Consider the following 27,489-nt stretch of genomic DNA (forward strand, 5'->3'; position numbering starts at 1 on the left):
CATATCTATTCAGGGGACATCATCATAGGGCCTAATCACATCAGCCACACTATCAGAGGCTCATTCACCTGCGCATCTACCAATGTGATATATGCCTTCCTGTGCCAGCAATGCCCTTCTGCCATGTACATTGGTCAAACTGGACAGTTTCTGTGTAAAAGAATGAATGGACACAAATCAGACGTCAAGAATTATAACATTCAAAAACCAGTTGGAGAACACTTCAATCTCTCCTGTCACTCGATTACAGACCTGAGTGTGGCTATTCTTCAAGAAAAAAAACTTCAAAAACAGACTCCAACGAGAGACTGCTGAATTGGAATTAATTTGCAAACTGGATATAATTAATTTAGGCTTGAATAGAGACTGGGAATGGATGGGTCATTACACAAAGTAAAACTATTTCCCCATGTTATTCCTGTCTCCCCCCACTGTTCCTCAGACGTTCTTGTCAACTGCTGGAAATGGCCCACCTTGATTATCACCACAAAAGGTTTTCTTCCTCCCCCCCCCGCCCCTTCCTGCTGGTAATAGCTCATCTTAAGTAATCATTCTCCTTACAGTGTGTATGATAAAACTCATTGTTTCATGTTCTGTGTGTGTATATAAATCTCCCCACTGTATTTTCCACTGAATGCATCCGATAAAGTGAGCTGTAGCTCACGAAAGCTTATGCTCAAATAAATTTGTTAGTCTCTAAGGTGCCACAAGTACTCCTTTTCTTTTTGCGAATACAGACTAACACGGCTGCTACTCTGAAATATGTGATAATAGGTAAGTGACTTAAATAAAATTTTTCACAAGTGGCACAACTAATTGTATGTTCCTCATTTTCTGGGTGCCCACATTGAGACCCTGGGTCTGATTTGCAGAAATGCTGAGCACTCACAGATATAACTGAAGCCAATGGGCACTGTGCTTTGAATATAAAAAATACTATATAATGCTAAGTACTCTGAAAAATCAGGTCCTAGGCTCTCAAATTGGGCACTCAAAATCAATTTCTCTCTGCCTCAGTTCCTATTTGTAAAATGGGGATAATACCACTCCCTTGTTTCACACGTGTGTTGTGAAGATAAATTAAATTAAAGTTTGCTTGTGAAGCACTTGGATACTATAGTGAGAAAAGCCCACGAGGAAATTAATAATTCTGTTTTCAGAACTGGATTTGAATAATGTGTAGTAATTAAGGTGTGGGGCCATTCACTGAACAATGAGAATAAAACAAAATATTGAATGGCTACTCATTAACTGATCATCATCCATCCTGTGCACTGAATGAGGTAGAGGTCCGGTGGAACATGTAACTAAGGATAATTAAAATTAAAGATAATAATTAAGGCATTATGTAAATCATTATTTATTTTATTTATTTTAGAAAATTCACAACAGTGTAAATGGCAAAGTATTGAATTTCACAGAGTTTGCTTTGAATGAATTTCACGAGCAAACTCAATTTCAAGAATAGAATTAAATTCATTTTTATATACAATGCCTAGCACGATGTGGTCCTGATCTCAACTGTACTACTGCTACTACTAACATAAAATAAATAAAAATAAAAGAGCTTACAAGATAAGCCCCTGATCCTGCAAAGATTTATGCATGTGCTTAACGCTGAAGTCAGTGGGATGCTCACATGCTTAAAATTAAGCATATGTGTAACTGTTTTCAAGATTGGGCCCTACCAAAAAAAAAAAAAAAAAAAAAAAAAAAAAGTTAAGGAAAACTACTGTGTTTTAGGTTTACTTTCTTTTCAAATTGACATTGAAAAATGAAATAAAAACACACAACTAAAACACATTATATTTATGTACCTCTCTTTCATCCATTTTCAGCCATTGCTTTGGATCATCCTCAGTAGCCAGGAAAGCAATCAACTCTAGGGCAGTGAGTCTAGTCTGACGTCTGGATGAAACAAACACAAGAACAGGCTTGGCTGGAGAATGGCTCCTAATAGCTGTTAGGAAAGAAAAAATTCAGAGCGAATCCATCCCTGCCGGATACCAGAATTTCTCAATTCAGCATATAGTGCTAGCAATGGATGCATTGCAACTAAACATGTTGAGGATTTAAAGCCATCCTTCACTTACATTTCGTGCCTATGCATTGACAAGAATTCTAAATCAGGAAGTGACCTTTGCATAGTTGCTACAAAGCCTAGCCACATTGGGGTAAAAGAGCAGTAGTTCTGAACTTGAATAACTAGTTGGAATTACTTAAACCAACCATGTTTTTTTTCCCTTTTTTTTAAAAAGCATTATTTACACTTGAAAATTTTCAGATTACAGTAAATTTTTATGACCTCAGAAATGGGGATAATAATGGAAATGCCGATACACCCATGACACTACTCTGTTAAGTTGGAAAAGCAAATCCTCAATAAATCAAATTGTGATAGGTCTTCTAATAACATGAGCTGCTAGAAGTAAACTAACAGCTTATATATATATATATATATATATATATATATATATATATATATAACTTCAGATACTATCTCTATGTTGTTATACATATGTTTGAGATGTTTATGCTTCAGTCTACCAATTAGTACTACACATTCATCCCTAATATATGAAAAACAAATGCGCTATACTATCCACCATAACATATTGTCTCTCAGTTTGCTGGTAATACTCTGTGTGTGTGTATGTGTATGAATCGACAGAAATCTATGTATATCCTTGTAAAATTATATAAATACATAGTATAACTTGTATGTCTTACAATTATAGATGCCGATATACCTATCTTTTTTTTTTTTTTTTTTAAAAGCTTGACATCTAATGGATTTTTGTTGCTTCAGGAACAGGTGTGGCTGAAAAGCCCAAGACAGATTTATTGTTCATTAGTGTTTTTGTACAATACTCCTGTGGAGGTGTAAATAATACGAATGCCAAAATTGGTCTCTAGTCCACAATCAATACTTTGCTTTTGTCATAAGGCTAATTAGAGCAGTTAAAAAGTCACCTCACAACTGTCACCTCACAATCAACAGCAGTTCACATTACAAAATTTATTTTGCAGGTTATTTTTAATTGATAATAAATATTCTTTATGTAACCAAAACAAAACGTTTCAATAAAATATGAGAGTTTTTCTTAAATCTGTCCTGCCTGCCACCTTTGTTAAGAATAAAAAATTGAAAACAGAAGCAAATCTAGACGAATGGAAAGTTCTGAATTTTATGGTTATTGCCTTGAAATTACAAGTATGTGAGGTTAGCTTGACTTGTAACTTCTGTTCATAATTTTTTTAAAATAAAAACATAAGAACATAAGAATGGCCATACTGGGTCAGACCAAAGGTCCATCCAGCCCAGTATCCTGTCTACTGACAGTGGCCAATGCCAGGTGCCCCAGAGGGAGTGAACCTAACAGGTAATGATCAAGTGATCTCTCTCCTGCCATCCATCTCCACCCTCTGACAAACAGAGGCTAGGGATACTATTCCTTACCCATCCTGGCTAATAGCCATTAATGGACTTAACCTCCATGAATGTATCCAGTTCTCTTTTAAACCCTGTTGTAGTCCTAGCCTTCACAACCTCCTCAGGCAAGGAGTTCCACAGGTTGACTGTGCGCTGAGTGAAGAAGAACTTCCTTTTATTTCTTTTAAACCTACTACCCATCTATTTCATTTGGTAGCCCCTAGTTCTTATATTATGGGAACAAGTAAATAACTTTTCCTTATTCACTTGCTCCACACCACTCATGATTTATATACCTCTATCATATCCTCCCTTAGTCTCCTCTTTTCCAAGCTGAAAAGTCCTAGCCTCTAATCTCTCCTCATATGGGACCTGTTCCAAACCCCTAATCATTTTAGTTGCCCTTCTCTGAACCTTTTCTAATGCCAGTATATCTTTTTTGAGATGAGAAGACCACATCTGTATGCAGTATTCAAGATGTGGGCGTACCATGGATTTATATAAGGCAATAAAATATTCTCTGTCTTATTCTCTATCCCTTTTTAAATGATTCCTAACATCCTGTTTGCTTTTTTGACTGCTGCTGCACACTGCATGGATGTCTTCAGAGAACTATCCACGATGACTCCAAGATTTGTCTTCTGATTAGTTGTAGCTAAATTAGCCCCCATCATATTGTATGTATAGTTGGGCTTATTTTTTCCAATGTGCACTACTTTACATTTATCCACATTAAATTTCATATGCCATTTTGTTGCCAATAACTTAGTTTTGTGAGACCTTTTTGAAGTTCTTCACAGTCTGCTTTGGTTTTAACTATCTTGAGCAGTTTAGTATCATCTGCAAACTTTGCCACCTCACTGTTTACCCCTTTCTCCAGATCATTTATGAATCGGTTGAATAGGATTAGTCCTAGGACTGAACCTTGGGAAACCCCACTAGTTACCCCTCTCCATTCTGAAAATTTACCATTTATTGCTACCCTTTGTTCCCCATCTTTTAACCAGTTCTCAATCCATGAAAGGATCTTCCCTCTTATCCCATGACAACTTAATTTACATAAGAGCCTTTGGTAAGGGACCTTATCAAAGGCTTTCTGGAAATCTAAATACATTTTGTCCACTGGGTCCCCCTTGTCCACGTTTGTTGACCCCCTCAAAGAACTCTAATAGATTAGACATGAGCTCCCTTTACAGAAACTTTGTTGACTTTTGCGCAACAATTTATGTTCTTATATGGGTCTGACAATTTTATTCTTTACTATTGTTTCAATTAATTTGCCCGGTACTGATGTTAGACTTACTGGTCTGTAATTGCCAGGATCACCTTTAGAGCCCTTCTTAAATATTGGCGTTACATTAGCTATCTTCCAGTCATTGGGTACAGTAGCTGATTAAAGGACAAGTTACAAACCATAGTTAATAGTTCCGCAATTTCACACTTGAGTTCTTTCAGAACTCTTGGATGAATGCCATCTGGTCCCGGTGACTTGTTACTGTTATGTTTCTCAATTAATTCTAAAACCTCTTCTAGTGATGCTTCAATTTGTGACAATTCCTCAGATCTGTAACCTTGAAAAAGATGGCTCAGGTTTGGGAATTTCCCTAACATCCTCAGCTGTGAAGACTGAAGCAAAGACTTCATTTAGTTTCTCTGTGATGACTTTATCTTCAAGTGCTCCTTTTGTATCTCGATCATCCAGGGGCCCCACTGGTTGTTTAGCAGGCTTCCTGCTTCTGATGTACTTAAACATTTTGTTATTACCTTTTGAGTTTTTGGCTAGCTGTTCTTCAAATTCCTTTTTGGCTTTTCTTGTTACATTTTTACATTTAATTTGGCAGTCTTTATGCTCCTTTCTGTTTACCTCACTAGGATTTGACTTCCACTTTAATCTCTCACTGCTTCTTTTACATGATTGTTAAGCCATGGTGGCTCTTTTTTAGTTCTTTTACTGTGTTTTTTAATTTGGGGTATACATTTAAGTTGAGCCTCTATTATGGTGTCTTTAAAAAGTGTCCATGCAGCTTGCAGGGATTTCACTGTACCTTTTAATTTCTGTTTAACTAACCTCCTCATTTTTGCATAGTTCCCCTTTCTGAAATTAAATGCCACATACAGTAAATCTTATCTACAGTGACCTGTAAGAAAATACCTAATCAGATAAATACTGTGAATGGTTTTATTACTTTCTAAATCTCAAATACTTTTACAAAAAAGTGTTTTTACAGTGCTGAACCCTACGAAAATACATTTTCATTTTAAAACATCTCTCTTCATAATCACAACGTTTACTGATTCTGGTCCAAATATGTTTCAATTCCTCTGATGTATGCTACATTAACACCGTACCTGATGTTTGAAATAAATAATTTTTGGGTCATCAAGAGAAACAGATCTCCCCTAAACACCCCAAGAAAACATACAGTAGCACATGTTGTAAATGTGCCTCAATGGCCTATGCAAAATGGCTAAAATCCCCCCTCCGACCCCCACCCCCCCCCCTTTTTTTTTTTTTTTTAACTGAATGTATGAAATGTCCTGGTTTTGGCAGCTTACCCTGAAATGCAGGTTTATTCATACTAGCCATGCGAGGACAGTAATGCTGGCCAGGGAAGCCCTGAATGTGTACTTCCAATGGAACTGGACGCACAGATGGTCGGAAGTTGAACAGACCCATCTAAATTGAAAATATAAACAATTTCAGGTGAAGCTTAAATTATTTTGGAAATATTACTATGCACAGCACAGATATGTACAAATGTCTTCAGAAATTTTCCACATACCTGATTAATATTTAGCCAGTCAGCAAGATCTCTGGCATTCGCTAATGCTGTGGATAAACCAACTACTCTTACAGGCTTTTCTGTGTGAGATGAGATGAAGTTAGTTCGAGACACAATAACTTCCAGTACTGGGCCTCTCTCATCCCCTGGAAATTAGAGAAATGTGCATTAAAATTTAATAAATCCAAATGTTTAGAATTCCATACAAGTCTATTGTAAGAACACACTTTCAAATTCAGCAACAATTGTGATAAGACACGATGCTCACCTAGCAGATGGATCTCATCTATGATGAGAATGGCAACTTTCTGAACATAGCTCCTGTTTTGCCAACTTCTACTGACCCCATCCCACTTCTCTGGTGTAGTCACAATAAGGTCAGCTTGGGCAATAGCTCTCATATCAGGCGTCACATCCCCTGTCAATTCTACTATCCTGTAATGAGTGAAACGGTCATTGTGACTGGATAAAACTCTATTTTTAAACCAATGAAGCTTTCTAACCTCTTGGGTTAGGTGTGTCCAAATATTAACCCTTAAACAAAATAAAAAATAAAACTGGTGTTCCTGGCTGAATGGCCCTGGCAAACAAAAACAAAATTAAAAAATTCTAAGGAAATATGTCTTTAAACTTCTTCACTTTCAAATTATTTTACTTTTCTTAGCAATATCATAGAGAAAGAAAAGTTTATTTGGATGTCAAAACTATTCATAACTTTGTAAGGTAGAGACTGATGTAAAAAAGATAAATGAATATTACTATGGATATTAATTGCAAGTCAAAACAGCCTTTTATAACCTGTATATTAAGCCCTTCCTATATATCTTCTAGTGGCTGTATATTGCCCTGTACAACCTACCTCGCAGTGATGACTATCTGTGAGAGGTTAGGTAGTAGCACCTCTGCTCTCTAGGTTCTATGAAAACTCTGCAGCAGGGACAGTCAAGGTAGTCCCAACAGTCCTTGGCTCTTAAACTCATTCTTTTTTGATGGCTACCATTGAAAATGCCATTTATTTATTACTCTATTCCTAACCAAGTTTTCGTCCCCTCCTCTTCTTTCTGAAATCTGCCACTCCTTTTCTTTTTCTGCATTTTTGGCACTAGCTTGGAGTTAATTCTTGCTGTTGGGGGCTAGCTTGTCATTTCATTGGTTTGACACTTATCCCATTTCTTCTATGCCAGCTTACTGACTTAGGTCAGGCTAACTTTGAGATACTTGGTTCTTTTAGACTGAATGTTATCCTTTTATTTTGACATTTTATGGCAATTTCTTTGCCAGTTCTACTGCCTAATTTCACACTTCCTAAAAATTCCTTGTAGTAAAATTTATCTCCCCAAATCAATGTTTACATCACCAGCTATGGGGCTAATTTTACAAAGAAAATCATTCCTGGAGATTAAAAAAAAGCTTTCGAAATCATCAGGACAATTAATTTATTCACATACCCCATTAAAACAAACCATAGAAAATATAATGAAATAACTGCCTTTTAGTAAAGGCCAGATTCTGACATATTTACACACGGAGTGGTACCTTCTCCTAGGAGTAGTTCTATTTAAATCCATTAAACTACTTGAGGAGTAAATTATTAATCAGCATAAGTAAGGATTGCAAAATCTGGCCATAAATAATCCACACTTGGAAGTTGTTGATAATTATGGATAATTTTAGAAAGGACTAAAACTACTCTTATACCCTTTGTGTCAGATGGCAATCCTGCACTTCTTGAGTATACCAAACTCCTGATGAAGCCAATGGTAAAAATGCAAGAATGGAGGAATGCAAGAATGGAAGATCATACATGGACACTGCTGTAGACAGGTTACACAACTTACAAGAGATCTTGTAAATAAATCTTTGAAGGAAGGGTAATTCTGAACTGCAACTTCAAAAAAGAAAGATAATAGAAAGAGAAATTGAACTTGTGAGCTTGTCCAGCTAGAGAAAACAAGGAAAATTGGCAACGTATTCAACTACCTTCCATCTTTGTATCACTTATTTTTTTTTCTATGTAGTGTGTGTTTGCTCTGATACATTCAGACTTTTTATGGGGAGCTCTGGTAAAATTTGAAAGATAAAACATATTTGACTAAATAGAAAGATACTAAAAAATATTCAACAGAGTTTCTCCACTTTTGCAGGACTGTTCTGGGAGAAACATACTTTTTACCAAGTTTTTCTTCAATCCTGACTTTCCAATCTTCAATTCTCTCTCGTACCAGTGCTTTTAAGGGAGCAATGTATACTGCCTGTGAACACACACACAAAAGCAGAATTAAACAAGAAAAAGCTGTGTAAAATTTTAATTTACAAAGCATTATTTTCTTTTATGCCTCAAAGGACTTGAATTAACTTATTAAGTATAAATGTTTAAGGCATACTTCTTAAAATTACATTTAATAACTTACAACAGGATTCTAATTAAGATAGACTTAATACTTTCAAAAATTCTTTTGTTCCTTGAGCCAATAACATTCATATATATTAATAAAATAATAACTTATAAAACTGTAACATTATCATTACACCTTTAAAAAGCAAACAAATGTGTCATTATAAAATGACCTAGAGAAAGTATTACCATTTATTGATGAGTACATAAAACCTGAAAACTGAGATTCTGAAATTAATGCACCAAATCCAGACAAAAATAACCAGAATTCCTAGTATAATATCATCTTACATGATTTCCATCTCTTTAGTTTTATCGCTAAAATCATTTAAAATTAATTTTAAAATTTTCTACTTTTAAAGAAACCTCACAAGACTTCCCCAGAGAAGTACTTTCTGTGTGCTGAAGTACACTGGCATAGTTTTTACAAAAAGAAAAGGAGTACTTGTGGCACCTTAGAGACTAAAAAATTTATTAGAGCATAAGCTTTCATGAGCTACAGCTCACTTCATCGGATGCATTTGGTGGAAAAAACAGAGGAGAGATTTATATACACACACACAGAGAACATGAAACAATGGGTTTATCATACACACTGTAAGGAGAGTGATCACTTAAGATAAGCCATCACCAGCAGCAGGGGGGAGAAGGAGGAAAACCTTTCATGGTGACAAGCAAGGTAGGCTAATTCCAGCAGTTAACAAGAATATCAGAGGAACAGTGGGGGGTGGGGTGGGAGGGAGAAATACCATGGGGAAATAGTTTTACTTTGTGTAATGACTCATCCATTCCCAGTCTCTATTCAAGCCTAAGTTAATTGTATCCAGTTTGCAAATTAATTCCAATTCAGCAGTCTCTCGTTGGAGTCTGGTTTTGAAGCTTTTTTGTTGAAGTATAGCCACTCTTAGGTCTGTGATCGAGTGACCAGAGAGATTGAAGTGTTCTCCAACTGGTTTTTGAATGTTATAATTCTTGACGTCTGATTTGTGTCCATTCATTCTTTTACACAGAGACTGTCCAGTTTGACCAATGTACATGGCAGAGGGGCATTGCTGGCACATGATGGCATATATCACATTGGTAGATGCGCAGGTGAAGGAGCCTCTGATAGTGTGGCTGATGTGATTAGGCCCTATGATGGTATCCCCTGAATAGATATGTGGACAGAGTTGGCAACGGGCTTTGTTGCAAGGATAGGTTCCTGGGTTAGTGGTTCTGTTGTGTGGTGTGTGGTTGCTGGTGAGTATTTGCTTCAGATTGGGGGGCTGTCTGTAAGCAAGGACTGGTCTGTCTCCCAAGATCTGTGAGAGTGATGGCTCGTCCTTCAGGATAGGTTGTAGATCCTTGATGATGCGTTGGAGAGATTTTAGTTGGGGGCTGAAGGTGATGGCTAGTGGCGTTCTGTTGTTTTCTTTGTTGGGCCTGTCCTGTAGTAGGTGACTTCTGGGTACTCTTCTGGCTCTGTCAATCTGTTTCTTCACTTCAGCAGGTGGGTATTGTAGTTGTAGGAATGCATGATAGAGATCTTGTAGGTGTTTGTCTCTGTCTGAGGGGTTGGAGCAAATGCGGTTATATCGTAGCGCTTGGCTGTAGACACTGGATCGAGTGGTATGATCTGGATGAAAGCTAGAGGCATGTAGGTAGGAATAGCGGTCAGTAGGTTTCCGATATAGGGTGGTGTTTATGTGACCATCGCTCATTAGCACCGTAGTGTCCAGGAAGTGGATCTCTTGTGTGGACTGGTCCATTGTTTCATGTTCTCTGTGTGTGTGTGTATATAAATCTCTCCTCTGTTTTTTCCACCAAATGCATCCGATGAAGTGAGCTGTAGCTCACGAAAGCTTATGCTCTAATAAATTTGTTAGTCTCTAAGGTGCCACAAGTACTCCTTTTCTTTTTGCGAATACAGACTAACACGGCTGCTACTCTGAAACCTATAGTTTTTACAGTATTCATAGATATTAAGATTAGAAGGGACCATTATGGTCATCTACTCCGACCTCCTGCACAACACAGGCCACAGAATCTCACCCACCCACTCTGCGAAAAACCTCTCATCTATTCATTTAAAGGTTTAGGGTCAGGTTTTCTAAAGCATGAGTGTACGTTTGAACATGCGAAAACTGATACACATGTACTGAGTATGTGAAAAGTTCAGATGCACTTTTGATAATTCGGCCTATACATTTTGAAGACTGATTTATTAAGCAAGATTTCTTATTATTCCTTTAATAGCAGCTTATTGTGGTATAAAGGTCCAATATGAAAAACTATGGATGCACTCAAATCTTATCTTTTATCAGTATTTTACAATTCTCTCTTGGTCCACCTCAACTATTACTAACAAGTTTACACGTACAGATTGAGATTTCCAAAGCAAATTTCAGTGGGAGTTTTGTGGCTAATTATCTAATTGACTTTCATAGAATCAGAGGACTAGAAGGAACCTCAACAAGTCTTCTAGTCCAGTCCCCTGAACTCAAGGCAGCACTAAGTATTATCTAGTAGGCCATCCCTGACAGGTGTTTGTCTAACCTGCTCTTAAAAACCTCCAGTGATGGAGATTCCACAACCTCCCTAGGCAATTTATTCCAGTGTTTAACCACTCTGACAGGAAGTTTTTCCTAATATCCAACCTAAATCGCCCTTGCTGCAATTTAAGCCCATTGCTCCTATTCTCAGAGGTTAACAAAAACAATTTTTCTCCCTCCTCCTTGTAACAACCTTTTATGCACTTGAAAACTGTTACATCCCCCCTTGGTTGTCTCTTATCTAAACTAAACAAACCAATTTTTTTTTTCAATCTTTCCTCATAGGTCATGTTTTCTAGACCTTTAATTTTTGTTGCTCTTCTCTGGACTTTCTCCAATCTTTCCACCTCTTTCCTGAATGTGGCATCAAGAACTGGACACAACACTCCAGTTGAGGCCCAATCAGTGCAGAGTAGAGTGGAACAATTATTTCTCCTATCTTGCTTACAATACGCCTGCTAATACATCCCAGAAAGATGTTCGCTTTTTTTGCAACAGTGTTATGCTGTTCACTCATATTTAGCTTGTGATCCACTATGGCCCCCAGATCCCTTTTCTGCAGTACGCCTTACTATGCAGTCATTTCCCATTTTGTATGTGTGCAACTGATTGGTTCCATCTTAAGTGGAGTACTTTGCATTTCCTCTTATTGAATTTAATCCTATTTACTTCAGATCATTTCTCCAGTTTGTACAGATCATTTTAAATATTAATCTTATCCTCCAAAGCACTTGTAACCCCTCCCTACCTGGTATTGTCCACAAACTTTATAAGTGTACTCTCTATGCAATTATCTAAATCACTGATGCAGATATTGAACAAAACCATACAAAGAAATTCACCATGGATGCAGAGGACTCTCCGGAAAAAGAATCTCAAAATGCATTTAAAGCATGGTAGAATATACTTGTTTATATAGCATAGTAATACTCCTAATTTTTGTGAAGTTTTGGATTGCTGAAAGAAGTATACAGACATTGCATATTTCTAGTAAACATTTCACAAACCTTAGATGTGGGATACTTGTTGAAAATTCTGAAGATCGCTAACTCAGCTGCAACAGTCTTTCCAGAACCTGTGGGGGCTCCAAGAAGAACATTACAGTCTGTATGATAGAGCGTATGAAATATCTGCGTCTGGATAGGGTTGAAATGGGTGAATTTGTAGAGGGTTTCATACTCTCGACATCCCAAAGCTGTTGTAGGCAAAGGCTGAAGATCCAGTAATTCTAAAATTATGAAGTAATCATTAGTACATGTCAAACTATGCAGCCTTGTAAAATATTGAAAGACTAAAGTAATCAGATGTTGGTTAGGTATGAACTTGTGCTTTGATGGGAAACAACTTATTTTTGAACTCTTTATAGGTAATTTCTTATACTATATGATAGAGAGATAAATAAGGAGATACAAATACACATACAAAACCCAAACATCCCTTCATTATATGATTCTTGATGTATCTTGACAGGTTTCAGAGTAGCAGCCGTGTTAGTCTGTATTCGCAAAAAGAAAAGGAGTACTTGTGGCACCTTAGAGACTAACAAATTTATTAGAGTATAAGCTTTCGTGCATCCGATGAAGTGAGCTGTAGCTCACGAAAGCTTATGCTCTAATAAATTTGTTAGTCTCTAAGGTGCCACAAGTACTCCTTTTCTTTTTGATGTATCTTGGGAGATATCCGCTACCCAAACAATTAGAGACTGTGGAATTTGGAAGCTGATACATATAACCAGATTAGATTTAGATTCCTACCAAATTAAAGAGACTTGCAATGATTCTGTTATGCAGATGCTTTCTTTGAAGTTTTTTTTTGTGGTTGGAGATCTCATTGTCTTTTCAGGGTGCCCCACATTAAGGTATGCCACAGGAGTAATAAAATCTGCTGAGGTTGTGATGTCTAATATTCTTCACATGCTTTTCACTGATACCTTATGTCTGTTTTATCATTCCCACTAAATCTGTGATTTCTTGGGGTCTGTTGAGAGGAGAGAAGGTTCCCCCCCTCAACAGGGCCTCTAAGTACTTCACTGCTGAGTGGGAACCAGATGGGAATTGAAATCAATTACCATAAATCCTAAGGGCTCCATAACCGGTGATGTGTAAATATCTTACTATTTTTTCTGAATAGTAGTCAATGGTCAATTAGGTAAAAAGGTTACACATGCCTTTCCAGACAGTACAGGTACCGCATAACAATAGCTGAACACTTCACAAACACATGTGAGTTTATGTATGCCAAAAGAAAACACTATACTGGAAGTGAATATTTCTGAATGCTCCCACTTAACAGACTTCTAAATGAGCCAAATATGATTACAGTGGAAGGGCTTTACAATGACATCAGGCACACTGAATGTATAAAGCATTTTAAGTATCCAGAAAAAACAAACATATGCTTCTGTGCCAAAAAACATGACTCAATCACTAATGCTGAGGTTGAAATTGGATGCATGATGTTGTATGAGATCTCTCTGCTATAATATATGCACTTTTAGTAGAGCTGGTCAAAACGTTTCCAATTTTCAACAAGATATTTTTCAAAGAAAAAAAATCAATTTCATTTATTTGGTTTTTGGAGGTTTTTTGGTTAAAAAAATAGTTTTACAACTAGGTTAAATTTCCAGCTGTGAAAGACTAAATGCTAAAAATATTTTAAGTCCCAAAGGTATTCTCTGAAAAACACGATCAAGCCTACATGCCCTCAATTTGTTTACACCTATGTTTTGCTTATGGGAATTAGGTTTTGATGAAGCTGAGGACCGAAAACGTAGTTTCCAAGGCATATTCCCATGCTTTCTATGCTCAGGAATAAATGCCTCGAAACTGACTGGACCTCTGTTGTAAACAACTAAACTTCTTTGATCAAGGTAACAAGCAAATAAATCATTTCATTCATATGTAAATCTCCCCCTAAAGGTCTCCTCAGAAATAAAGAATCTCATAAGTCAGAGTTAGAAAAGACATAAAAGGTTGCCCTTTTCATAGCAACACAGGATTGCTGCTCATTTAGCGATATTTTGTCAAATCTAATTTTCATGTTCCGAGCAATGGGATTTCCACTGCTTCCCTAAGGTCACCATTTCACCACCTGACAACTCTTGTGAGTACATTTTTCCTGTTTGTCATCTTCAATTTTCTGTTTCTTAATTTCATTTAATTATTCATAGCTAAATCTTTTTGTATAGCATCTCTCTAAATAATCCTTTACTTCTTTGGTTTCTAAACTTCTCATCAGAAGGTAAAATATTATCTTGCCCCCCTGTAAGCACTTCCTTGCCATATTTAACTTTCTTAGAGCCACATTCTGACTCTTATTCACACCCAGTAGCACTTTACTTTGTGAATACTTCCATATCTCTAGACAACTCACAAGGAAGGTACTATTCAATATGTCAGTGCAATTTTGGAATGTATGAGGCAAGATTAAGAGATAGATTCTTATTCCTATCAAGTAATACCTTATTTGATGAGTATTCCCATCTTTTCCAATGGGAACTGATAAGGTATTACTGATGTAATGGAGAGACCTCAGTATTGATGCAAAATTGTATTAATAAAACTATTTTCTTTTGATACTAGGTAATTACAAACTTGTCTGTATCTCTACTGAATATAAGATATAACGAGAAGTATGTTATAGACAGAATGCTTGAAAACATAACAATACACATTATGTTTAGCTGATTATGTGACAAATATTCAAGTTAATCAAAGAAATTCTAGGAGGCTTCTATGACCCAAGGATAAGACAATGTAAAGAAGATAATCCCTCCTTAGCCATAAAACCATGTTTAGTACACCAAAGAGTTTTTTAAAAAGCTGCATTTTAAACTTTACTTTGCTTTAACTTTATATTATTTTCTTTTGTGACATGTTTAAAAGATGCACTGGTTATTGAAATTTGTGCTTTTGTAGAAAATATTTAATAGAAGTTTAACTGCTATAACACACAGATTGTAACTCTAAGGAGACTGGTCAACAGACAAACCCCTAAGAGTGTCTTATCTAGACTAGGACTTCTCCTTTTGTATAAGATACCATTTTGGTACAAATGTAATCCTATCTCAAGAAAACAAACCATGTAAAACATTCATGTTTTAGGATAACACCCAGTTGTGAAAAAGGAATGTAGGGTTGTGTTATCAAAGCAATAAATCTAGAGGTAAGCATGGGATTTTTCATCTTTCCAAGAAAATGTCTAAGTAAACCCAGATAAAGAAGTCTAGAAATATCCTTGTTAAAATGAAATTTATAATTCTCTTAAAAACTTAATTCAGAAAAGCCTGTAGGAAAAAAGTGCAGCTGGAAATATTTTAAACCTTTTGTTTATTTTGTAAGTGTTAAAATGGCAAACATCTTATGAAATGCATGCTTGCAAATATGTTAGCTAAACGCAAAGCTCCTAATATCATTGCTATATAAATGATAAAATGCTTTATGCAGCAATACGGAATTTAGTGTCTTTGCTAAAGTAATTACTAAAATAAGAAGTTATTTAAGTATAAAATATTTATATTTGTGGGAAACGAATTAATTACTGGCAGTGCTCCAGAAATTCCCACAACCCAACTCTGGAAAACAATCAGATTCATCTTTCCTAAAATTGTCATGTAGAACCAATAACTTCTTTAATAATTCTTTAAGCTAAAGAGTCTCTTTAAAAATGGCTTAATGTTAAAAGACTTAAAAAAGTGAAAGCTTGTATGTAAGGAATAGGAGTATTTAGACTTTTTTAAAACAGAATTTCATGTCCTGTTGAACTCTAATAAAATTGAAGGAATATTTCAGAAAAGGAATTGAATAAAAAGAAGAAGTTAAACTAACTTTTAAGAGCTTATTTGGGATTTTCACCATCAGTAACACAAAGGCAATTAGAAATGTTGTATATTCATAACAGACTGTATTCAGAAGCTGAATGTGTCATTTAAGCCAATCTTCAACAGCATGTAAAAAAAAAGAATGACAGCAAATAACTGTGTTCTGACATTTGTGTTGTGTTAATGTTTATTTTTTCCTTCTTTACTAATAAAATAGCCATGGTTAATAATTGTGATTTTGCTTTATTTCAATCATGGTGTCACCCCGAGTGTGCAACAGAATCCCTCTAGCTAAAACAGTAGGAATCACACTCCTTCGTTGGAAGTAAGAGAAACGATTAGTAAGAGTTGGCCTACCATTTGCTTCTCTAAATAAAATATTTTAAGTATTTTTTAACATAAAATTACTTGACACCCAATAATTTCTGATTATTCCTTTCTACCCCACACTGAGCTTGAGTAAGGTTGGCAGAATCTCGTTCTTCAAATTCTTCTAGTCTCCTGATCTTTTTTGTTATTTTTCTCTCTCCTCACTCCAAATTGAGGAGGCTAGAACTGAACATAAAATATGACCACAACAGAGACACACAGATGTGATGTCTTTGGTTATGCAGCCTAAAATTGCAGTGTCCTCCTTTGTTGCAATATCACAGTACAAGTTCATGTCTAATTTACTGCCCACTCTTGCTACTCAGGGTATTTCTACACAGCAATGTAAGCCTGAGCTCAAACCTACCCCCCCTCCCTTGCGTCCACATACCAACTGCGTTAATGCAAGGCTCGAATCTTGGGTCCCTGCTGGGCTGGAGGGTCCGAGTCTGTGTTAAAACAGGACCTAGGGACTGAACCCTATTATTTTCCTGTGCACACATGGTCCCAACATGACTAGAGTCCCAGAAGTCTTGTGGATGTATCCCAGAATTCCTTGGGGTAACTTTCTTAGTTCTCTCTATACTGACAATCTGTGGGGCAGTCAATTGCACTCTATTCCAAACGGAAGCCACATCTCCCTTTGCAGACAGCAGCAGCTGTGGTCAGCATTAACTCCTTGCCTACTGCACACTGGTCTGGCAAGCACATTATCAGAGAGCCTGGAGGGTTCTCAATAGAGACCAAATAGAAGCAGCTTTTAGCAAAGAGAACTGACTGGGGTGGCACACGCAGCCCTAGGGAGGGCGGGGTGGAGGGATCAGAAGCGATGGCTAAAGAGCGGAGTATGGACTAAGCAGCTACCCTGCAAGAAGGGGGAGTGGCAGAGCTCCTGGCTCAACATGGCTGGGAGAGGATAACCCTCAATACCCCAGCCGCTCCCCCTCCCTGCCGGGCAGCCGCTTGATACTGCTCTGCTCTCTGTCCCTTGCTCCCGGTTGCCCCCCCTCCTTGGGGCTGGTGGGTAGAAGTGCCCGCGCAACACGCATTATGTAGGCAGTGAGTGGGCACCAGTCCCAAAACTTCCCCACAGCCTCCTGGGGATTCCCGGGAGGTGCTAGAACCTGGGGATGCACTTCACCACTTCACAGATGGCAGCAGCCAGGTTGGGGTATGTGCGTTTTTCTATATTTTATGTCAAACTTCAAAATAGACAGACAAAAATAAACCAAAAAACCCAAACCACCTTTATTAAATAACCCATTTCAAAAATTAAGAAATGCAATGTTTCATTTTACTGGTTTGACAGCCCTAGAGACTGATGTCCTAATTAGCTCAGAACAGGTCCACCTGGGCATTTTCCTGCCAGGGTGACTCATCGGAGAGGTGGAGAGCCTGATTCACAGATAAGATGGTAGTTCAGTTTAAAGCCTTCTCAAACTGCTGTCATTCTACTGAGACAGCCATCAAAGAAGTCTCTACGTAAAAGAATAAATGGACACAAATTAGACGTCAAGAATTATAACATTCAAAAACGAGTCGGAGAACACTTCAATCTCTCTGGTCACTCGATTACAGACCTGAGAGTGGCTATCCTTCAACAAAAAAAACTTCAAAAACAGACTCCAGTGAGAGACTGCTGAATTGGAATTAATTTGCAAACTGGATACAATTAACTTAGGCTTGAACAGAGACTGGAAGTTGAGATGAGATGAGTCATTACACAAAGTAAAACTATTTCCCCGTGTTATTTCTCCCCTCCACCCCCCACTGTTCCTCAGACATTCTTGTTAACTGCTGGAAATGGCCGACCTTGCTTGTCACCATGAAAGGTTTTCCTCCTTTCCCACCCTCCTGCTGGTGATGGTTCATCTTAAGTGATCACTCTCCTTACAGTGTGTATGATAAAACCCATTCTTTCATGTTCTCTGTGTGTGTATATAAATTTCCCCACTGTATTTTCCACCAAATGCATCCGATGAAGTGAGCTGTAGCTCACGAAAGCTTATGCTCAAATAAATTTGTTAGTCTCTAAGTTGCCACAAGTACTCCTTTTCTTTCCATCAAAGAAGCTAATTATGCAGTTTATGTATCATGTGCTCCTTAGGGTACCCAAGTCCCACCAATTGCACTGTCACAGTTAGGAAACAAGGTGGCCAGTAGAGTTTTCCCACAGTGCAACACATTCAGAGGGCTACAATGTCAACATGGGAGTGGAGTGCTATGCACTCTGAGATAGGGTTACTTTGACTCAGGTCAGTGCACTGTAGTGTGGATGCCAGAGCCCTAGGTTCAATTATGGGTCAGAAAATCCTTAACCTAGGGTTAAAATGCAGCGTAGATGCTGAAGCCCAGAATTTCCTGACATGGGTCAGCTGACTCGAGTTGCACTAACCCGAAGCTTACATTGCTGTATAGACATATCCTAAGTTTCTTTCATTAATATTGTTTTTCATCTTACTCTTCCACATTGTGTTTTAAATTAATTTCCCTTGGAGATATTAACCTTTCATTTTTCCAAAATAAGTCATATTGTATATAGTACTTATGCTTATATTCAGGTCCCTGTCCTCTCTGGAGTTTGTAATTACATCCACTTTAGTATGAATCATTCACTAAGGCGCTATGTACTTCCTCTTCCAGATAATTGGTTATACGCTTTGTCTATGCTTGTGGCTGCGTGTAGGGTATGCGTAGCTACTTGCTGCAATGAAAAGTAGGCTGGCATCTACACTGCGGTGTGTAGCTACATGCAGTGTGAAAGGTTCTGGCAGTGGTGAGGCAGTAGGGAAAAGCTGCGGCAACTCCCTGCGGCAAGGAAAGATAGGCAGTGAGGACCTTCCTCCTGCTAGAGCCTTTTCCCACTGCTGAAGCCTTTCCCTGCAGTGGGAAAGACTCTGGCAGCAGGAAGGCAGTGGGACACTACACTGCTAAAAATAGTACAGTAGATGTGAAAAGTACTGCTTGGGCATGTAGACAGCCGTGTAGGATATATACCCTAAGGTTCAGGCATGTATTTTCTTTACTCACTAAAGCAGTGCCTCACTATGTACACTTCTATTTATACCCATGCTAGGGTGTGCAGTGTCTGTACTTCTATGTGTCGCCATAAATGTAGACGTAGCCATGGAGTGAACATAGAATATATGACGGACTGATTGGTGTGACTATATAATATGTCTGATGAAACCATGTTATCTGAAAATATGCATCAATATAATAATGATAATCTTTTGACAATGCTAAAATATTTCAGAGATCTACTGTACTAAATGAGCACAAGAAAAATTGAAAAATAAATAACCGAATACTTTACAAAATGTTTGTTAAGCCTTGTAAGAAAGTTTGAGCTACCATTTAAAACCATTATCTATGATGTGAAATAAAATGGAAAAGCTGACAAGCTAATATCTAAAGCAACAGATAGTTCAGCTCCACAGAGAGTCAAGGAAAAAAGGAACTGTTGGCTGAGTGGGCCTATAAATAAACCTTGAGACATACATAGTATGTCTAATGAAATTAATTTATAAAGAAGTTCAGTATAAACTGCTCTCCTCTGCCAAATGTTAGAGGAATGGGGGATCCATAATTTTAGAGAAACATTAAGACACAAGATTATGGTTTTGCAGTCACATATGGAAAATATTCTTAATTTAAGAAAAATGAGAAAGCATAATTTGGCTTATTTTATATGATACAATACTTCTCCTGCTCTTGATGTTGAGCATGGAGTCACTAAAAAGCAGGAATATGTTAAGAAGAATTAAGCTTTTTGGAAGTGAAGACAAGCATATTTAAAGTTAGTGATAGGGTGGTTGTTAGCCTCAAAAATACAAACAAATGCATGACAAAAAATGAACCCCTTCCTACACACACTTTTTTCAGTAAAACTAAAAGTTGGATTTCCACTATTGCATAGAAATAATGAAAATTTGTATTAGCAAGACTAGTTCAAACAAATCTTTAAGGAAACAAACTAATAAGGTTTCTAGTTATAACTTTACCTGTGTGAGGTGGATGTCTCTCTGGTAGAATCAGATGCTGAAAATTTATGATACAAACAGCCTCTGCTCCTAACCATCTATCAGATACAGCTCGTATGTAATATTGGGAAGGCAAAGGTTCAAAAATAGGGATTGTGAACACCAGCTGCTGAGCTTCTTTAGGAATGACCTGATGTAAACAAAGAATAGATGATAACTTTTTAACAGTGTGACAAAGTTCCTCCTCTACCTTGGTGGGTCTTGCGCTTATTGGCGGATTTGCTCGCCTTGGAGATTCATGGCAGCCCTCAGCTTGGCCATTTTTCTGAACCCACAGTCCAGGTCAACGACTCCTGTGTCTGACCAGAAGTTGGGATGATTTGGGGGGAACACGGGCCTGCCCTCTACTCCGGGTTCCAGCCCAAGGCCGTGTGGAATGCAGCTGTCTAGAGTGCCTCCTGGAACAGCTGTGCAACAGATACAACTCCCTGGGCTACTTCCCCATGGCCTCCTCCCAACACCTTCTTTATCATCACCATATGACCTTCCTCCTGGTGTCTGATAATGCTTTTACACCTCAGTCCTCTAACAGTCTGCGTTCTCACTCTCAGCTCCTAGTGTCTCTTGCTCCCAGCTCCTCACACACACACCACAAACTGAAGTGAGCTCCTTTTTAAAACCCAGGTGCCCTGATTAGCCTGCCTTAATTGATTCTAGCAGCTTCTTGATTGGCTACAGGTGTTCTAATCAGCCTGTCTGTCTTAATTGTCTCCAGAAGATTCCTGATTGTTCTGGAACCTTCTCTGTTACCTTACCCAGGGAAAAGGAACCTGCTTAGCCTGGGGCTAATATATCTGCCTTCTATTACTCTCCTGTAGCCATCTGGCCCGACCCTGTCACGACAGCTAAAACAGTTTGTCATACTTTCACAAGCACAAGCACCACAAGGAAATAAAGTACATGCACAACATGAAGTACACTATGTTCATGCATGTGTGTAGAAAGTATAGATAACAGGTAAATGATCCCTCCCTTTCAACTTCAGGAGAAGATTCTACTTCCATTGGCTTCAAAAGGGGCAGGCTCTTGGCCATTAAGTTATTTTATGTATTTGTTGGGATGGAACAGCAATGAGTAATGTGTATTTACAATCTTAATAAAAAAACATTACAGATTTGATTTTTCATCTGCAAATACTTGTCCATCTGAGAAGCCAGAGAAAGAGGCAAATCCTTTAATGGATTTTATTTTTGTAACAATATTAGTGAACACCCATGCCAAACACCAATTTTAGCAGATGCATCAAGAACTGAAAGGCAGACAACAGATTTTGAAAATTTGGCAATGTTATTGTATAAATGTCGGGTTTGGGACAACACAGAGGTTTATAATAATTATTCCCAAACTACCTGCAAACCTTTTTTTTCCTTACATGCTTTGAAATTCAGCATAAGGACACAGTTACCTGCTTTTTTTGAATGACAAAATACTCTGAATGATAAATGTGATCATTAGTGGGGTCTTCCACCCAGATCCACCAGGGCTCTCCAACTGTGCCATGAACCTAAAAGAAGAGAAAAGGTTCCCTGGTTACAAGTACCCCATTGACCTCTCAGAATACACTGGATATTTGGGGATATATTTCAGTAAGATGTGGGTTTATTTTTACATAGAAAATATGACAAAATCAGGGGAGCAATGTAAAACTTTTGATGAAACCCTTCCATCTGGAATTAGTCATCTATAATTGTACCAGTTTGATACATTATATAAGCAGGAGTGAATGTTCTGTCGCTGTGGGTTTTTCAAATACTGGGTAATAACATAAGAAAACTTCATGTTTCTGAAAACTAACTTGTCTTTTTATTAAGAGAACTATTTTCAGGTGCTGCTACTGCAGCTAGCATTCAAACCATGTGCACACAGACAGACTTTTCCAAAAACTCTTTCCTCCAGCAACTTGTGATCCTCCTTCCAAAGTTCCCTACAGGCTGCTACAGTGGAAATTGTTTTTATTGGACCCCTCTAATCTTTCAGGCAAGAACATCTATGACTACCATCCTCTTTGGGCCTTGCATTAGATGGTGTGTTGTCTTACACACTCTCATCCAGTGCAGAAAACGTACAGTTGATGGGTTCATAAGCCATCAGTGACTGGTTCTGAATTGGGTGGGAGGAAAGAGTATTAACAGGGCTTGGTACCTGGCCAGGGACAATTTCCATGTTTTGGCATTGGGGAGCAATTCCTCCCATCTGGCTTGTAGTATGCTTCCGGTCTTGTTACTTTATCGTGTTGAGAGTTATGGCTTTGGGAGTCTTCACAGCTATATATTAAGTCTATCCAACTGCCATATTTTGGGTCAGGAAGGAATTTTCCCTTCCCTAGGCAAGGTATTGCCATCTTACTTCTGTGCTACTTTCAGAACTGGGAGACCGGAGAGTGGCAGCTGTTGGCTGGGCACCCAGCTTTGAAGGCAGCACTTTGCCAGCAGCAGCGCAGAAGTAAGGGTGGCAATACCATATCATGCCATCCTTACTTCTGCACTGCTGCCTTCAGAGCTGGGCGGTCAGAGAGTGATGGCTGCTAACTGAGGGCTCAGATCTGCAGGCAGCAGGACAGAAGTATGGGTGGCAATACCCTACCATGCAATCCTTACTTCTGCACTGATGCCGACAGTGGCTCTGCCTTCAAGCTGGCATCCTGGCCAGCAGTCGCCATTCTCCAGCTGCCCAGCCATAGTGTAAGAGGGGCAGAGATGACTCAAGGGTGCTTTAACTAGTGCTGACAGTAACAACCCCTAGAGACCATTGGGGATTGCTAGAGTGTAACAGTGCTCTCGGCACACCCTACTCCACCACCATATCCTGTGGCACACTACTTAAGCCAGCGCTACAACACCAGGGATTCCCATACTCCTTATGTGGCTTTGCATCATCCTTCCATTCCTTCACAATGGAGGAATGCTTACCTGCCCTATTAGGACAGCTTTTCATGGTCCCTTGCTCCGCTGGAGTAGGGTAAAGGGAAAATTTCATAGCTAAGGATCTGGCTCATAGACTTTAGCTGAACTAAAGGGCTCTTAACTTTGGAAATTGCTGTAATTAAAGATAAGAATGAACTCATATCTCATAACTCATATCTTTTCTAGCACACAATGTAAAACACTTCCTTTGCACAGGCTTTCCCCCAATAAAGGAAAGTACAAAATAAACAGCAAGATTATTTCTTCACCTATCTCTAGAACAATCCCAGAAATACGATCAAACTAAGTCAATTCCAGTTTTGTATTACTTTGTTTTATTTGGCACCTAGATGCGTCATGGTGCATGCACTAGAAATGTTTAGCTAGGCTATGCATTTCAATTAAGTACTTGGATATTTACAATTCTGATTTTGCTGGTGCATTTTTAGTTTTATTACGGGTGGGCTTCCCTTGAAGTCAGTTTTTGTGCTGATGACAGCTGCCACTGTCGTCTTCTGGGCAGCTTACCAGCATAGTAGTAGTATGCTGATGGGAAAGCAATTCTTTAATAGTTTGTCAACTGTTAAATTTAAAATATTAATGATTAATTTTTAATGATAATTAATTTAAATCATTGTAGTTATTTACTATAATAAAGTTTCTTTCATAATTAATGATAAGCTCACTGGATACAGTCACAGCAAAGCAAAAAAGGCAGTAACATTTTCAGGATTTGATTAATAGAAATATATGTATTTACATTTTAAGAGCTCCATAGTACAAACTGACAATGTCTGTAATGTTTCCAAAGCAACCATTAAGAGATATTGTGTCAAAGGTCACAGCAATAAGCTTGGACAAAAATCTATTTTCCCTAATGCTTCCTCTTTCCAAATACAGACCTCTTTGGTATACTTTATGGTTTGCCTTGGGAAGAAACTGCTGTAAATGGATTCAAGTTAAAGAACAGGTTTCAGAGTAGCAGCCGTGTTAGTCTGTATTCGCAAAAAGAAAAGGAGTACGTGTGGCACCTAGGTGCCACACGTACTCCTTTTCTTTTTAAGTTAAAGAACAAGTGTTAAACTGTTTTGTCCTTAATGATATATTGGCTCATCGGTACTGAACTTTGTATTGGTAATACTGATGCAAGATAGAGACTCAACTAAACGTTTCAAATTGTCTCCTTTTGTAATATAAAACAGTACATGTACAAAATTAAGTCACCAAAATTAGTTGGTGCAAGATTAGGTTAGGAATTCATTCAAAGATATTTTTGTAATCATTCAAGGAAGTGAATAGAAAGAATCTGCATGTTATTTTGATCACCACTCCTTCTATTCACAATCTAAGACAGAAAAGCTTTCCAAAAGAAAAAGTAAAAGCCCTTATGACCAGGGAAAACAATTTTTAAAAAAGGGTGTAAATCTATTTTTAGAACAAAAAAGTCTACTATATTCACTTTGTGGTCAAGATCAATTTGATACATGCACTTTTTTGCTTAACAAAAGGGGTAGGCTTTGAAAATGGAGTTCTAGAACCTGAACCTTAATCCAAGAACAGGTATTTAGTTGCTAGTTTTCAGAAGTACAACCTCTCCAATTTCATAAAGGTGGAAGAGAACGAGATATATGTGCCTAACGGAGAATAAAAGCCTGTTTGTGCCCAAGGCCTTATCTTCATGGAAGACTTTTACCTTATGCCCATATAACAGTTCCATGTGGGCACTATTATTCCATTATAAAACAGTCTTTTCTGGTTTAGCTTAAACTCCTTCCCAAGTCACATAAACTAAACAGAATAAAAGTGTCCACTTGGGGGGCGATGGTGGTGAATGGGGGAATCATACAGGTATAACAATATTAGTTTAAATTCTCACCTTGTTATATTGCCTGTGAATATAAGCTCCAGCTTATATCCATATAATTTTCCTATGTAGACAAATCCTTACACATTGGAGCAGTTTACAAATGTAAACGTAAAATTTTCCCACTATTAACATCTGTTCTTTAAACAATTTTTTATGAAGTTACAAAAGAGTGTAGTATTATTTAAGTTAACTTGAATGAAAAAAAGGATACTTTCTTTAGATATATTCTTCCATAACCATCTCAAAATTAATTCATCTCTGTAGATCACGTTATCTTTATAAATAGTTAAAATGACTTTTTTACATTATCCAAATAGCTAAATTCTCACTATAAACTTCACCTTAATTACTGAAAGCTGGAAGAGTGCTTTTCCCCACTCCCTTCTTAATTTTTACCTGATCGTTCCACTTGAAGTCAGGAGTGATGTTCAGCCTAACACGGAGTACAGTACGTGTAATTGGCTGAATAGCTGCTTCCATTGTAATGGAGGGAATTTGATGGACACATTGTTTGACCTTTAACCCAATATGCACATGACGCAGCATGTGACCTGCAAAGAAAACACCAGGTGAAACAAATGTGGATTTACAGGAAAAATAATACAAATCAGACTTTTTAATAGGGTTTTAGAGAGGGATGTTATTGCTTGCTTGTTTTGTGTGTAAATGATTCTCTTGACCTGGTATGTTGGAATATTTTTTAATACTTAATTTGAATTAGCAATTTACAGCTCAGAAAAAGACATTATTAACTCCCCTGCTGGCTTTTACCAATGAGTCAAAATAACTATTAAGAATTCATGCTGAATAATCTGCTATTTCAAGATAGTTTCCTTTTTCTTCTATGACTTTTTGACCTGCTTGTTAGAAAAACATATAGTCTCTTCTATACACATAAATACTAACCCATGAGCGGATATGATTTTGTTTAAGTTGATTCTTGACTACTTAAGTTGCATCAATATGAGGCACTTAAACTGATAGCTATGCCTGGGGGTTGCACTGATGTAACTAAATCGATATGTAAATGGATTTAGTTAAAACTGTATAACGTTATCACGTAGACTAGGCCTTACTCAAATTAAAATTGATCTAGTTAAAGCAAGGCAAACTCCTCATGTAGACACAAGCAGGTTTAACCCTTGCTTATATCAGTTAGCTCACATCTGTAAATTAAGCGCATCTACATTAAGAGTGTGCACCATTTTAACTAGATTGATTTTAAATCAATTTCATTAAATGGGTGCAACTTTTCCAGTCCCAAAATGCCCTTATTCTACTTATGTCTTTTTTTTTTTTTTAAACAGGCAAAAGCAAAACTTCCGAAGGCATATAAAATATTGATGTTCCTACAGTTCAGTTAGCTCAATAAGACAATACAGGCAGATCAGTTCTACAATGTGATGCATGTCAGTGAACCCTTGAGTCTGTGTGACGACCCTTTGTGGGTCTATACAGTGATCTGCCTGCACACATCATTGCAGAATTAGGGCCCATCTGCTGTGGTAATGGTGGTGTTGTTATTTTAGAGTTACAGCAAGAGAATGACAGGTTTCAGAGTAGCAGCCCTGTTAGTCTGTATTCGCAAAAAGAAAAGGAGTGGTAGGGTAGGTTAATTGTATCCAAACTGGATACAATTAATTTAGGCTTGAATAGAGACTGGGAATGGATGAGTCATTACACAAAGTAAAACTATTTCCCCATGTTTCAGAGTAGCAGCCGTGTTAGTCTGTATTCGCAAAAAGAAAAGGAGTACTTGTGGCACCTTAGAGACTAACAAATTTATTAGAGCAAATGCATCCGATGAAGTGAGCTGTAGCTCACGAAAGCTTATGCTCTAATAAATTTGTTAGTCTCTAAGGTGCCACAAGTACTCCTTTTCTATTTCCCCATGGTACTTCTCCCTCCCACCCCACCCCCCACTGTTCCTCTGATATTCTTGTTAACTGCTGGAATTAGCCTACCTTGCTTGTCACCATGAAAGGTTTTCCTCCTTTCCCCCCCCTGCTGCTGGTGATGGCTTATCTTAAGTGATCACTCTCCTTACAGTGTGTATGATAAACCCATTGTTTCATGTTCTCTCTGTGTGTGTATATAAATCTCTCCTCTGTTTTTTCCACCAAATGCATCCGATGAAGTGAGCTGTAGCTCACGAAAGCTTATGCTCTAATAAATTTGTTAGTCTCTAAGGTGCCACAAGTACTCCTTTTCTTTTTGCGAATACAGACTAACACGGCTGCTACTCTGAAACCTGTCCTCTTTGTAATATTTCTTAACATATTTGAAGACTTATCAGGTCCCCAATTAATTTTCTTTTCTTTTCTTAAGACTAAATATGGGCAGTTT

General features: G+C 37.7%; 1 protein-coding gene across 2 annotated transcripts in view; it reads right to left on the minus strand.

Annotated features, from left to right (window-relative positions):
* Window positions 1–27,489, minus strand: part of ASCC3 (activating signal cointegrator 1 complex subunit 3) — a 472,978-nt gene that overhangs the window by 111,459 nt on the left and 334,030 nt on the right. For both annotated transcript variants that reach the window (XM_038393749.2, XM_043510710.1), the window contains 9 exons: window positions 25,540–25,694; window positions 21,779–21,877; window positions 20,335–20,503; window positions 12,150–12,370; window positions 8,383–8,468; window positions 6,485–6,651; window positions 6,217–6,362; window positions 5,990–6,110; window positions 1,818–1,960 (listed from right to left, as the gene is read on the minus strand). In XM_038393749.2, the coding sequence (XP_038249677.2) occupies window positions 1,818–1,960; window positions 5,990–6,110; window positions 6,217–6,362; window positions 6,485–6,651; window positions 8,383–8,468; window positions 12,150–12,370; window positions 20,335–20,503; window positions 21,779–21,877; window positions 25,540–25,694 (1,307 nt within the window). The remainder of the gene's footprint in view (window positions 1–1,817; window positions 1,961–5,989; window positions 6,111–6,216; window positions 6,363–6,484; window positions 6,652–8,382; window positions 8,469–12,149; window positions 12,371–20,334; window positions 20,504–21,778; window positions 21,878–25,539; window positions 25,695–27,489) is intronic.

Source organism: Dermochelys coriacea, chromosome 3, assembly GCF_009764565.3.
Source record: "Dermochelys coriacea isolate rDerCor1 chromosome 3, rDerCor1.pri.v4, whole genome shotgun sequence".
NCBI classification, from domain to species: Eukaryota; Metazoa; Chordata; order Testudines; family Dermochelyidae; genus Dermochelys; species Dermochelys coriacea.